The sequence below is a fragment of the Muscardinus avellanarius genome (genome assembly GCF_963383645.1).
Source record: "Muscardinus avellanarius genome assembly, chromosome: 5".
Lineage (NCBI taxonomy): Eukaryota > Metazoa > Chordata > Mammalia > Rodentia > Gliridae > Muscardinus > Muscardinus avellanarius.
In genome coordinates this window covers 130,806,806-130,820,694 of record NC_137790.1, presented here as the reverse complement: position 1 = coordinate 130,820,694, position 13,889 = coordinate 130,806,806, and the positions used below count along the sequence as shown (strand labels likewise).

At 43.6% G+C, this 13,889-nt stretch overlaps 1 protein-coding gene across 1 annotated transcript in view; it reads left to right on the top strand.

Moving 5' to 3' along the window:
- Window positions 1-13,623, top strand: part of TRIM42 (tripartite motif containing 42) — a gene marked incomplete at both ends in the record, with an annotated part of 34,907 nt that extends 21,284 nt beyond the window's left edge. Inside the window, 2 exons of the mRNA XM_080695844.1 lie at window positions 2,095-2,319; window positions 13,537-13,623. Coding sequence (XP_080551970.1) covers window positions 2,095-2,319; window positions 13,537-13,623 — 312 coding nt within the window. The remainder of the gene's footprint in view (window positions 1-2,094; window positions 2,320-13,536) is intronic.
- Window positions 13,624-13,889: the final 266 nt, after the last annotated feature.

Here is a 13,889-nt window from a genome sequence, read left to right as displayed (position 1 = left end):
TGCTCATAGACCAATTGTTTAATGAGCGGCATGGCCGCGTCAGAATCCCCAAAAATTCTTCCCGCAGCCTCTACTAGACGGGCAACGAAGTCTGAAAAGGGTTCAGTCAATCCTTGAGTAATCTTTGTAAGGTTACCAGATACCTCTCCTTTGTTAGGGAGGGCCTTCCAGGCCTGGGTAGCGAGTCTGTTGATTTGTTCATACACCTGTTGTGGATACCCAAGCTGTTGATTAGCAAATCGTCCTTGGCCCATCAGCATGTCTATATCCCAGGCTGAATTTCCTGCTGCTCGATTACGTGCAGCTTGTTCAGTGGCATATTCTATATAATAAGCTTTCCAATCCAAATATTGGCCAGGATTTAAGGTGGCCCTAACCAAATTTTGCCAGTCTCCTGGGGTCATGGCATAGCGATGTAAACTCTCTATTATTGCTATATTGAAAGCAGCTGACGACCCATATGTGCAAACTGACTCTGCGAGATGCTTAACTGTTTTAAAGTCCAAAGGCTCATGATAACGATTTCCCCCCTCCTGCAGCTGGAAAACTGGGAAAGCTTGATTTGCTAGAAAAATTCCCGCATCTCTCCACATCTGACTACTAAAAGAGACACCTTCTCCTGCTCTGGGCGCAGAAGGGTTATACGGAGGAGGCGAAATTTCCTCTTTAATCAGTTCAAAAGCTTTCACTTGTTTACAAATGGCCTCTAATTCCTCCTCAGATTCATCCTCCCCCTCTGACTCTGAATCCTCCTCACTGGCCACTTTAGAGGAAGTTGAACGTTCCTCTTTTACACCATCTAAAGCTGCCTGGCCCTCCTGCACAAATTTTCTAAAGCGCCTTTCTTCCAAACAGGCACGAATCAGCCGACAAAGCGGCCGAGTCCCTCCTGTGACAATACCTTGTTCTTCGGCGCGTTCTACGTCTCTTCCCAATTTATCCCAGCTTGCTAAAGAAAGATTCCCTGATACTGTAAACCATGGCGCTACCCTATCTATTTGTTCGAGAAAATCTTGTATTGTCTTGTCCCTAAGCTTTAGGCCTCTACTTTTCAACAAAGCTTTCAATGCTTTATGCAATGGGTGAGATGGACTATTTCCCATCTTGTCGAATCAGGACCAGCCCGATTCTCTAACTTACTTACACTAAAAAATATCCTCCTTAATGGAGCCCCCTTTGATCGGGGAAAATACAGCGCTGTTCCTCGCTTTTCCGCGAGCCTCGCTTATCCGCGAGCCTTATTTACTAAATATCCTCCTTAATGGAGCCCCCTTTGATCGGGGAAAATAACCCTCCGTAAACGGAGCCTCCTCCTCCCTTTTCGGAGTCAAGGAGTACTTACCAGCCGGCTGCCCTGGACTGCCGAGGTTCTGATCAAAGCGAAGGTCCCCGTACGGGCCAACCACTTGTCGCGCGCAGTGACGACTCTTACACGATCTTCCTCAAGCAGTTTTATTACCCCAGGTTCTTGTACAGTTCCCGCAAATCTTCTTCCCGTAAATCTTCTCTTCTCTCTCTCTTCCCCCCAGAGATCTTCCCCTTATATAGAGCCCAACAGCCAATCAGCAGACTGTTCACGTGCACAACTCATGGCAACAGCCAGTCCATTGGCTGTTGCCCTATGGCATGCGGTGTTCCCGTGTATCTCATGCTCTTGTCGTCACTTCCTGAAAGCTGTTTACCACCTAAGTGCTCTGGGGAAGATTTCCGCTCAGCGCCATCTTAGCTCTCGGACTTACTGGCTGATGGGCGGGGCCCGTCACACCTGGGATAATAATAACCTGGGTCCCAGGCAGTGATTAAGGATTTCATAAAGGAATAGTAGGGCCTGACACCAAGTCTGATGCACAACAGGTGTTCCGTAAACAGTAGCTGCTTTTGTTAGTGGTATCAGAAGGACAGGCATCACCTCTATGGTGATTGACAGTAGCAAACCAGAGGAGCATCTTCTATTATGCCAGGCCTCAGCATACAGCCTTCTGTCGCACCAGGTCTAATCCAAAGCCCTTAGCAGCTATAGCTTAAAATCACCCCATAGATAGCTGCATAAATCTTTATAGGAAAGAATACTGAGTCTGCTCATTTCTTTTATAGGTTTATTGGACATGCCCAACAGAAGATGTGGACTCTTTTGAGATGGAATTCTATGAACTCATTACTACCCCGCCTAACAACGTGCGAACGGAGCTCTGTGGCCAAATACGAGACATAATGCAGCAGAATCTGGAGCTACATAACCTGACCCCTAACACCGAGTATCTGTTCAAAGTTAGAGCCATCAATGAAAACGGTCCCGGTCAATGGAGTGACGTCTGCAAGGTACTGTGACTGTGTGCTTTGCTTCTTGGGCACGGGTTCTTGATGGATTCTGGAGGTGCTTTTGTTAGGATAATTGTGAAGTTACAGAACCCAGAGGCACTCACCTTCTAAATCCAGAAAATCTGTTAAATCAGGGCCAAAGATAGGGCTGCTGGCTTCAACCAGTCTATGAAAAGGAGGCCTGAGAATTGCACATTCTGCTTTATTCAAAAGCTATTTATTCTAGGCATTGTTTTAAATGCATAGATTCAGAAGACAATAAAGTAATTCATGCCTCCAAGGTGCTCGGGGCCTAGAAAACAAACAATTGTTGTGTGCTAAGAATAAAAAGTAATCATAGTGTAAGAAAATAAAAAAGAGGAACTATCCCCAGGCGAAGACAGAGTGCTAAATTTAACAAATAAAAACATATGATTCCCAGTTAAATTTGAGTTTCTCACCAACAAATAATTTTTTTAGTATAAGTATGTTCCATGTTAAATTTAAGACCCATTTATACTAAAATAAATTATTTTTTGTTTATCAGAAAGTTAAAGAACAACCACTAAGCAGGTGAGGTGGGCTCCAACAAAGGAAGGACCAGATTATTCCCATCTTCTTTGTGATGCAAAGGCTGATTCTTTTTTATATCCCCAGGGGACACACACTCATGCATATAATTTTATTGATAGTAAAAGGAGAAAGAGAAGGAAAATATCAAGACTGCCCAGAGCTATCTTACTATATAACCGTGGTGGTGGGGTTTTGTGGGGGATTTTTTTATTTGTTTTGTTTTCTTAATCAGAGTGTATTATGTCTTAATCAGGAATTTTGTAGAAGTAAAAAGGACAAGTCCATCTATTTCAGCTTTTGAAAAAAAAATGTATGATTCAGAGAAAGAAGTCTCACAAGACAGATCATGGATCAGATTTCCAAGAGAACTGGAAAGCCTGTCTCTCTCTCTCTCTCTCTCTCTCTCTCTCTCTCTCTCTCTCTCTCTTCCTCCCTCCATCCATTCTCTCTCTCTCTTCCTCCCTCCATCCATTCATCCCCCTTCCTCCTTCTCTCCCCTTATCCCTTCCCATCCTTCTCTCCCTCCATACTGTCTGATTCTCTCTGAATCTGTACCATTTTGTCTAGCCCTTAGTTTCTGCACCCCTAAATTCAGCTTGCACATGGCTTTATATAGTCTTGACCCAACCCCTGTGTAAGTCTAACTCCAGTGCCCAATAGCATCTGACTAGCCACACTCACTTTGTCTCCTTGGTCAGATGGTTGAGCAAAATTATCTGATTGGCTGTTCCTTCCAGGGATGAGGGGAAAACAGGAAGCAGGGGGTAGGGCAGGGTTATGCTGTTGGGTACCAGGGTGAGCTACTCCAACCTACGGCCAGCTCCTGGGGTCATCCTCTGCTTCCAAAGCCCAACACCCATGTGCATGGCCTCCCCCTCCCTCAGAGGTCAAACACTTGTATGGGAAAGAAGAAGATGGTCCCTCTTCAGATACAGGATGCCTGACAGCTCAGCTTTGACCACAATTTACAGTACATCCACTTGACAAGGATTTTTCCTTTTTAGTTTCTCTTTCTCTCTCTCTCTCTCTCTCTCTCTCTCTCTCTCTCTCTCTCTCTCTCTCGGTACTGGGGTTCCTGGAAGCCCTTCTACCTCCGGGCTACACTCCCAGACCTATTTTTACACTTTTATTTGGAAACAGGGTCTCCTAAGCCAGCACATGCGGCTGGCTTTGAACCTGCGCAATCCTCCTGTCTCTGCCTCCCAAGCGCTGGGATTACAAGCGTGTGCCACCACGCCCGGCCTTTTTTTTTTTTTTTTTTTAATTGTATGGGGAGGGGATACTGGGGACTGAACCCAGGGGCATTCCGAGCTGCACCCCCAGCCCTTTTTATGTTTTGCTTTGAAATGGGATCCCAATAGATTGCTGAATTACTCCACATTGCTGAGATAAACTGGTCCTGAACCTGCAATCTTCCTATCTCAACCTCCCAAGTACTAAGATTACAGGTATGTGCCATCATGACCAGCTACATAATACCTCTTTCTTCTCAATTTTTGAGAATCCCTCAGAAAAGTCTTGCCCATAAAAGACATTCATAGCCGGGCATGGTGGCGCATGCTTGTAATCCCCGCGCTTGGGAGGCAGAGACAGGAGGATCCCGCAGGTTCCAAGCCAGCCGCACGCGCTGGCTTAGGAGACCCTGTTTTCACATAAAAATGTAAAAATAGGTCTGGGAGTGTATCCTGGAGGTAGAAGGGCTTCCAGGAACCCCAGTGCCACCAAAATAAATAAATTAATTAAATAAAAGACATTCATTATTGTTATTACTCTAAAAAAAAGAAGTATCTCTGCCACTTGTGGACGCTTGGAATGTGGCTGAGTTGGGGGACTGAAGATCCTTCAGTCTGCCTCTCCGCCTGCCCTCCTGGGCCTCTCTTAGGTGAGTGCTGTATCATCCCTCCCAAACTGTGAACTCGTTCAGAACAAAATTCCCGGCTAATTCATCTTTCTCCCACGCTGCTTACCCCAGCAGTTTGCATATAACAGGTTCTTAATGGTTATCAAATGAACACATGGCTGAAAACAGGACCAAACAAATGAATATGTGAACAAATGTCTAAATTAAAAAGTGCAGAAATAAATTGATAAATAAAATTAATAATTACAAAGGACCATAAGATGCCCAAAAGCAAAATGTTTTATGCAATCAGTCAAGAAATAACTTGGCCCTGAAATTGTGTTTATGCAATTAATATATCCTCCTTGTGTGAGAAGGAAATGCATTCGAGCCCTTTTGCTTTTTTAACACAATCTCTAAATGAGCAGAGCCCTAATTAATGAGGTTTTCTGGAAGCTTCGTTTTTATCTGACGCGGGGAGCTGCGATATAGATTTTTCCTTCGGCAGTCATTCTTCCTCCCTTCTTGTGTTTCCATTAGCATTCCAAGGGAAACTCTGGTTTCCTTAACATTTGTCATGATTTGCATAAGTAAAGGCTTCAGTGGCAAATGAAAATAAGATGGTGTGTTTGAATGACATTTATAAAGCTTCATAAAAGTAATGACTTTAGCTCTTTCCTATAAAATCGAATTTTTTCCCCCTTTGGCATCCGCACTGTGCAGGTATTCCTGAAAGGTTTCATTTAACTGCTGCAACAAGGCAGGAGAATCATTTCTTATCCGAAATGTAATATTTCCATCATATGTGCTTTTGTAAAAGAAGTGAAATAACATCTTTTATATTTGATTTGCATTGTCTAAGACTTGATTTTTTTTTAACAAAACTGTCTTTGGAGCATAGTACATGCAGCAAGAAAATTAACTTCAAGATTTATTATTAAAGGTCCCATCTGAAGGTCATCACACCATATATCCATTAGCACTGATCATTCCCAACCACAAGTAAACAGGCTCAGAGAGGGAAAGTGTCTGGCCTCATGTAACACAAAGGGAGGTTGAGTTGGAACCTGGGTCTGTATCCAGACCCACAGCTCTGGGTCCCACAAACCATCATCAGATGCAAGGAAGTCTAGGGCAGACTGGGTTCAGCCCTGGGGACATAGTCCCTAACTCAAGGAGAATGGTGGCAAAGCCAACAGCATCAAGAGAGAAACTTTTATTTTTGGAGAGACAGAAGCTTGTATTAGAAACAGTGTTGGATATGGGCTGGGCGCCTGGGTGCAAGTCCCAAGCACACTTGCTAGTTTGCAAGCTCCATGAAAATGGGCACCACGTTGGTCTCGCTCACCTCTCTGGGCCCACCATTCCCAGCTGAGCGCCTCTAACATCAAAGGGCCTGACTGTTCATTCAAGGCCTCAGTTTCTCCTTCCAACCTTTCATCACTTGGTTCTTGACAAACCAGCTGACCACGATTCCTACTTCTGAGATTAGTCTTACTTTGACTCACTGTCTCCCTCCCACTTTAAACCTCAGCTAACTCCCGGGAAACCTTCCTGTGACAGATCAAGCTGTCCACGTGTGTATCAGTTTCCTGTTGCTGCTATAACAAGTCTGTGGCTTAAACAATATGCATTATTTATCACTTTACATTTGTGGAGAGTTGGAAGTCCCAACCAGGTCTTGCTGGGTAAAATTAAAGTATGAGCAGTGCCCTGTTCATTCTGTAAGGTTAAAGAATCTATTCCCTCAATTTTCTAGCTTCTAGAGGCCACCTGCATTTCTTGACTGGTGCGTCCTTCCTCCATCTCCAAAACCAGCAGCACTGGCCTGTGTCCTTCTCACACTGAGTTCTCTGGATCTCTTCCACCTCCACCTTCCACCTTGAAGGAGCTTTGTGATTACCTTGATCCCACCTGATGACCCACCAGGATCCGCTTGTCTTAAGACCAATTGGCTAGCAACCTGAATCCACCTTAGCCATGTATCATATAACACATTCAAAGCTTCTGGGATTAGCACATGGGTATCTGTGAGGGGCCATTACTCTGCCTACCCCTATCTGTAAACTGCAAGTCCTAGATGATATAAGACTTGGAGGCAAAAGTTCAGGCTGGTCAGTCATCACAAATGGACACTGCTTTCAGGTGTTTTCCTAGAGGTCTGCAGGAAGTTCATCCACTCCTGTCCTCATTCATCATCTCCCTGGTGACCGTGGGTCTCTACAGTGGTGATGTCCTCTTCCTCAGCCTTTTCTCCTTCTGGAAGCCCAGCCTCAGAGCAGGGTTGTGTAATCCCCCTTCTGGCTTTTCCTCTCTTCCTACTGCAGACCTCTCCCCAGGCTGAGTCATTCATCTTCCAGGATGTAATATTGGAAAAATGGAAGATTAAATAAACATAAGATTAAATAGTGGACCCTCCACAACTCCATGCTCGGGGGAGCTGCCCCACAGCCACCCGCATGCTCACGAGGGTCTAGGCTCTGAAATGAAGCCCACATAATCTCACATTCTCTAGCTCCTCTTGATTTGTTTTCCAAAACCTTTCATGTAAGTAGAACTCTATTTCTTCCCTACTCCCCTTGCAGATAAACTTGAACCCCAGAGCAAATATTCTTTAGATTCAAGCTGGACCTGGCTTTCTTTAACCTGGAGGACAGACGGTTTTAATTCATCATACACTTGGGTTCATGGCCCATTACCATCTATGCTCTGTGCAAGGGCCCCCTTCATATTTATATATTTCCTTTCGTCACCTGCATTCCAACTTATGTGTCTTTTTGTCTTTCTGTGTTCTTATATTCTTATATGGTATATATTGTTTTCACTGTGATATTAATTTCCACAAATACAATGTGCTATACACCTTAATGTGTTTCTTACCCATTTTCCCTATATGCCGTGTGTGTGTGTGTGTGTGTGTGTGTGTGTGTGTGTGTGTGTGTGTAAAATCCAGTGCACCTAAGAGGAAAAGAATGATACGGACACAGAGAGCAGGTTGAAAGGGCAGACCAGGGACCTCACTCTTAGGTGAAGGCCCCTCTGGACACTGGTCCACAGCTTTTATCATCATCCTAATCGGGTTACAGCTCAGACACTGCTGCCCATGTGCAGAGCCCTGGAGGTAATGTTTAACTAATAAACATGCAGAGAGACCTTGAGGTAATGGCTGAGTAAACTGCAGGACTCCTGCAGAAAGTCCTTGAGATAACAATCATTAAATGGCTGAGGACATGGCAGGAGATCCTAGAGATGATGTTGGACAAGCTGGATATTCAGGAGCTGGTGCTGGTAAGAGACATGAGAACCTTTACATTGGAGGAACAGGCTGCTTTCAGCGAGTCCACCAGTCTGCTCATGGCTTTCCACAACCCTTGGGCTTTTCCAAAGTAGATGTTAATCTGCCTCTCAGCTGCATCCTCCACATACGTGCATGTGTGTGGGGAAGTGTGGTACCGGGGATCCGGGGGCATTCTACCTCTGAGCTACACCCTAACCTTATTTTATTTATTCTGAAGCCAAGTTTCACTAAGTTTCAGGGGGTCTTAGTAACTTGCTGAGGCAGGCCTTGAACCTGTGATCCTCTGTCTCAGTCTCCCAAGTACTGGGATTACAGGTATGTGCCACCACGCCCAGCTGAATGCTATTTTTGTGATCCATCCCTGTCTTTACTCTGATGTTCTCTCATCCCTCTCTTCTTTATTTTTATTTTATTGGTGCACTGTAATCATACATCTTGATGAAGTCCAGGGTGGTAGAGGCGTACATGCACACAGCACCCCGTGAGCCCTCCCCCACTTCCCACCATATTCCCACCCTCTCCCCTCCTTCCCGTGCTCGGCACAGTGACTGACTTTGATGTCTGTGTATGTACATCATGTCCATTGAGGTGTCTCCCTCTTTGCTCTTCCTATCTCCCTCTTGTACTCATCCATGGTTTCTCCTCCTTTGTCTGGAGTCCCTCATGATGCTCCTTCACTCTTCACAGTGTGCATTATTTCACTGCATGCTGTCTGCTCCACCAGGAGGGACACCCAGGTGACCTCCAATCACACTGCAGGGCATAGCTGCCTCACCTGTGACACCCTGTGGAATGTGATGGAGATGTGACAATGTCCAGGTATGAGTTTGCCAGAGCTGCCATAACAAAACGCCACCAATGGGTTTGCAAAGACCACGGAAATATATTTCCCTAGGGTTGTGGAGGGAAGTCCGAGGTCATGGTGTTGGCAGGCTCGCCGTCTCCTGAGGCCTCTTCTTTGGGTCCTCTCCTTCGGGTTTTTCCCTTACATGCTTCCCCTGGTATTTCTCAGCGTGTCCAGATTTTTCTTCCTCTTCTATGCACACCAGTCAGGTTAAATTAGAGCCCACCCTAGTGACCTCATCTTAACTTTTTCACCTCTTTCAAAGCCCTATCTTCAAATAGAATTACCTTCTGAGGTGCAAGGTATTTGAACTTCAACATATGAATTTTGGAGAGAGACAATTCAGCCCGTATCAGACCTATACCGCAAGTGAAATTGCCAGGTTAAAGAGTAGGTCACGAATACTTCCGTAAGGAATACATGAGAGGCCCTGCGTCCCAAGTTCCACCCACACCTAAAAAGATCTAGCTTCTCCACTATTTTGCCAGCCCAACAGTTATCCTACATTGCCTGACTTTTAAATTTACTTCATATGCTTATAGGCTTTCAGGATTTCCTCTTCTATAACGAGTTCATTAATAGCCTTTGCCCATTTTGTCGCTGCATTTTTCATGAAGCTATTGGCAGGCTGTCCTTTATATTGTCTAGGTAACAGTTTCAGACAGTGCTAATCCCATCTCTTTTTCTGGCATTTGTCTGTTTTACCTTTGTTCTTCCTGTATTCCGTGAAACAGCAGAAATCTTCAACTTTGATGCAATCAAAGCCATCAATTATTTTTTTTCCTCATGGTTTGACCTTTTGAAGTTTTGTTTAAACAGTCCTCCCCTCGACTTAGCTCATAAAGATAATCTTCTAGATATTCTTTTGTGAAATTTTCTGTCTCACCTTTCAAATTTAGTTCTTTAATCCAATAGACTCTACCTTTTAATGCAATGCTAAGTAGAAATGTACTTGCTTTGTCATCCAGTGATTCAGTATACCCAGTTACATCTACCAAGCAAAGTCTTTTTTTCATTAGTATGTAGGAGTGCCACTTAGATCTTACAGTGTGTCCCCTTCTATTTAAATAAATGTGTTTTGAGTTCTCCATTATGTCTCATTGGTCTGTGTGTCTGTTCCTATGTAAATATCATATTGGTTTTATTCTTTTTAACTTAAGATTTGTGTTACATCTTAATGAACTGCTAAGATATCCCCCTTTTGTGAGATCTATTTAGACAACCAGATTTATTCCTTTATATAAATGTTGTAGTAAGTAGATTTAGTTTATTTTTTTTAATTCAGATAGAATTTGACTAGGAAGACATTGAGTCTTTAATTAGGAGACAATATTGATATTTCTGTAATATATCTGAACATTTATTCTAAATATTTTATATGTACTTTACTAGGATTTTTGAGATTTTTCTGTAGCGGTACTATACCAAACTATACTATAGATAGTTTGGAAATCTAATATAGTATGATGACTATAATGATATCATGTTATAAAGTGGAAGTCTGCTAAGATTTTAATGCTCTTACCACACACACACACACACACACACACACACACACACACACAGAGGTAAGTCTATGAGATTATGGGTATGCTAATTTTCTTGATTGTAGTAATTATTCAACTATGTCTATATGTAATCAAAATAGCACATTGCGAACCCTAAATATATACACTAAAAATAAAATAGTTTACAGATTTTTTTACTCTTACAAATGTCCTATATTTTAGTTTTCTGATGAATTGCTTCTTTAAAGACTTGTTCTTTAGATTAATCTTGGTTCTAGAAGTCACAAAATCGTTATTATTCTCAGAGTCTTCCTGTTGATTCTGCTTTTTTCCAAGCATATGATCTGATCATCTAATAAATAGTGATAGTTTTATCTCTTTCCATACAATCTTTTAAACAATACTTTTTTTTCTTTTCCAACAGCTTTGGCTAGGACCTTTAGCCATACATAAAAGTGTAGTAGTGACAGTACTTATCCTCGTCATATTCTTCACACTTATGTTTCTTCATTGAATTTTTATTTTTAATTTGCTTTGTGGTATGTGGCCCTTTTTTCTACTTTTAGGTTTCTGAGCACTTGAACATAAGTAGCCAATCTTAATTTTTGTTTTATTTGAGATAATATTTCCTCGTTTAGGCCCTTGTTGATAAAATAAGTTACAATGCTTGGTCTTTATTTTGTTTTTGTTTTGGGGTGTTTTGTTTTTGTTTTTGTTTTTTATTTTGGTGCACAGGACTAAACTCAGTGACTTGCCCAAACTAAATTATATACTCTGACACTGAGTTTTTCCTGTAGTCTATAGCTACTGATTTTTCTGATGCAAAACTCTACTTGCATTCATGGAATAAACCATATGTCAGATCATGTGCTATTTTTAAATATCATACTTTAATCGCTTCTTCAATTAACTCATATTTTTATCTTAGATTATTTTGTCTTTGGTCGCAAAGGCACTGGGCTTGTGATTTGGGGCTTATGTTCTTTTTCTTTGGCTCTAGAATGGATATTTCACTGGCTTAAGAAAAGAGCCAGGATGCTTTTGCTCTTCTCTGTTTTAGAGCCACTCTATCTTAAAAGTTTGGCAGAAGCAGGTGTAGTGGCACACGCTTGTAATTCCAGTACTTGGGAGGTTGAGACAGGAGGATCACAGTTCTCAGACAGCCCTAGATACTTAGTGAGGCCCTTTGCAACTCAGTAAGGCCCTGTTTGAAAATAAAGAATAAGCCGGGCGTGGTGGCACACGCTTGTAATCCCCGCGCTTGGGAGGCAGAGACAGGAGAATTGTGTAGGTTCGAAGCCAGCCTCGCAGGCTTAAGAGACCCTGTTTCCAAATAAAAACGTATAAAATAGTCTGGGCGTGTAGCCCAGAGATAGAAGGGCTTCCAGGAACCCCAGTACCACAAAAAAAAAAAAAAGAATAAAAGATAGGGCTGGCAGTGTAGCTCAAAGGTAGAATGCCCCTGGGTTTCATCCCCAGTACTGGAAAAAAAAAAAAAAAAAAAGTTTGGTAGAATTCACTAGGAAAACAACCTGAGCCTGGGGCCTTGGGGCAAAGGAAGAAATGTCATTTCAGTGTCTTCAGCATTTCAAGTCCTGTCTTTCCACCTCTGCTGGCCTCTGTACCATCTGATCCCCTGGTTCACAGACACACCTCAGCTCTCCTGCCTCATTCACAAGTCATACAGTTTTTCTTCTAAGATCCTGACTATAGTTTGAGGCAAAAAGTCAAATCCTCTCTTCCTTATGAGTCAGGTCCTACCCCCTCCCACACGATGACCCCTTCCCCATGACCCTTGAGCCATTTGCATGTCTTACATTATTTATTTTGCCTCTTAAGGGTATTCTCTATGCATTATTTCCATTTTTACCCAGCAATGGGTAATATAATGTCATGTATATAATATGACCTTTACCTTGCCCGCAATCCTGTTTTCTCTACAACCAAAAACAAACTCTATAAAAGTAGAGGGCATAATGTCAATAAACACCTAATTTATTTTTGCCCTTTCCCTTTGTATACAAATACGGGAAGTTAAAAGCTTTGTACGTAGGAACTCCATGGTTTGTGTAAATGTCCCTCTTCACAGTTCAAATCCAAAGGCTACTCTACCCCTGAGCCCCACAAGTCCTCTAAGCAGAGGCCCATGCCCCGTGGGCTCCTTCATCCCCCAAGACTCCCCCTACTCCCTTGATGCCTCGTAAGTAAGTGTATATTAGGAATGGATGGGAAACCCAGCACCTTCAAGGTAAGGCGTGGAGACCCCCATCTAGGCTGAGCCAGAGTGAGTTCTGGGAGGGTCCTGCTTAGCTCTCATGCCCAGTACAATCTCCCTTTTCCAAGTAGCACTGACCCTTCCCCGGTCAAAGATATTATGGAGCATTTGCCTGTACCAAAGCCAAACAACTGGCAGATTTACAATTTATGTTCTCTATACCTTTCACCCACTTTTCTAAGAACTTTCTCTCTTGACCATAACCGGTGTTAGAACTGTCGGGATGAAAAGCCAGTGTATAGCCCTCACACTCCAAACAGGGTGCTTCCTCGGGTGACAAAGTCAAACATATTAGCTGAAACTTATTTGTAGCTGCTAAGAGCTGTGTCAGAAGCAAGTACAAGGGACTAGGGAGATGCTACTCTCTGAAGCCCACCGGATGCGGCCCATCACAGTCATCAGAGCTCAGCTCCATGTGGCATGAAGGATATAGGACCGGGGCCATGGAATCTCAACCCCAACACACATCAGCTTTTGGACTTAGTGAAATCTGCTGGTCCTCCTAGCCTGGCTTGCTTGCTTCTTTCTACAGCTTTCTCCTTCCTCTCTTCCTTCCTTTCTCTTATACTAGGGATTGAACCCAGGGTCATTCTTTCTCTAAGGCACACCCTCAACCCTTTTCATTTATTTTGAAACAGGCTTACTAAGTTGCTGAGGCTGACCTCTCACCTGCGGTCCTCCTGTCTCAGCCTCCTAAGTACTGGGGTTACAGGCATGAGCCATCCTGCCCAGCTTAGCCCAGGTTTCTTTACCTCTCAGGTGGGGCTCACAGCACCTGCCTGGCCCGGTGGCCTGAGGAGCTAAGGAGGTGGGGCATGTTGTATCTGGTCTGAGTGGGCTGGGCTTCTGGGAGCCTCTGGTCCTCCCGGGCTGCTGCCAGCTGTTTGCCTCTGTTCACAGGTGATGACGCCCGACGGGCGTGGGAAGGCACGAGCTAAGTGGGGTCTACTGAAGAACATCCAGACTGCCCTCCAGAAGCGCTTCTGAGTCCCGCAGAGCCCCTCAGAGACGCACCACGAGCTGGACGTAGATATAAATCATACAGATGTATTTTTCTCATTCCTCAAGGAGGTTGTAAATGAAACTTCCCAGTGCCTCTGAGCTTTCCAACTGGAGTCTTCTAAGAGCTAATAAAAGGAAATGTCTGACATCATGACCTGCTGCTTGTGCATTATGATGTAACTAAGACAGAAAACAGCCAGCCAATCTGTACATCTCCTTTGACTCAGGTCCAGCCTGAAGGTCTAATCCTG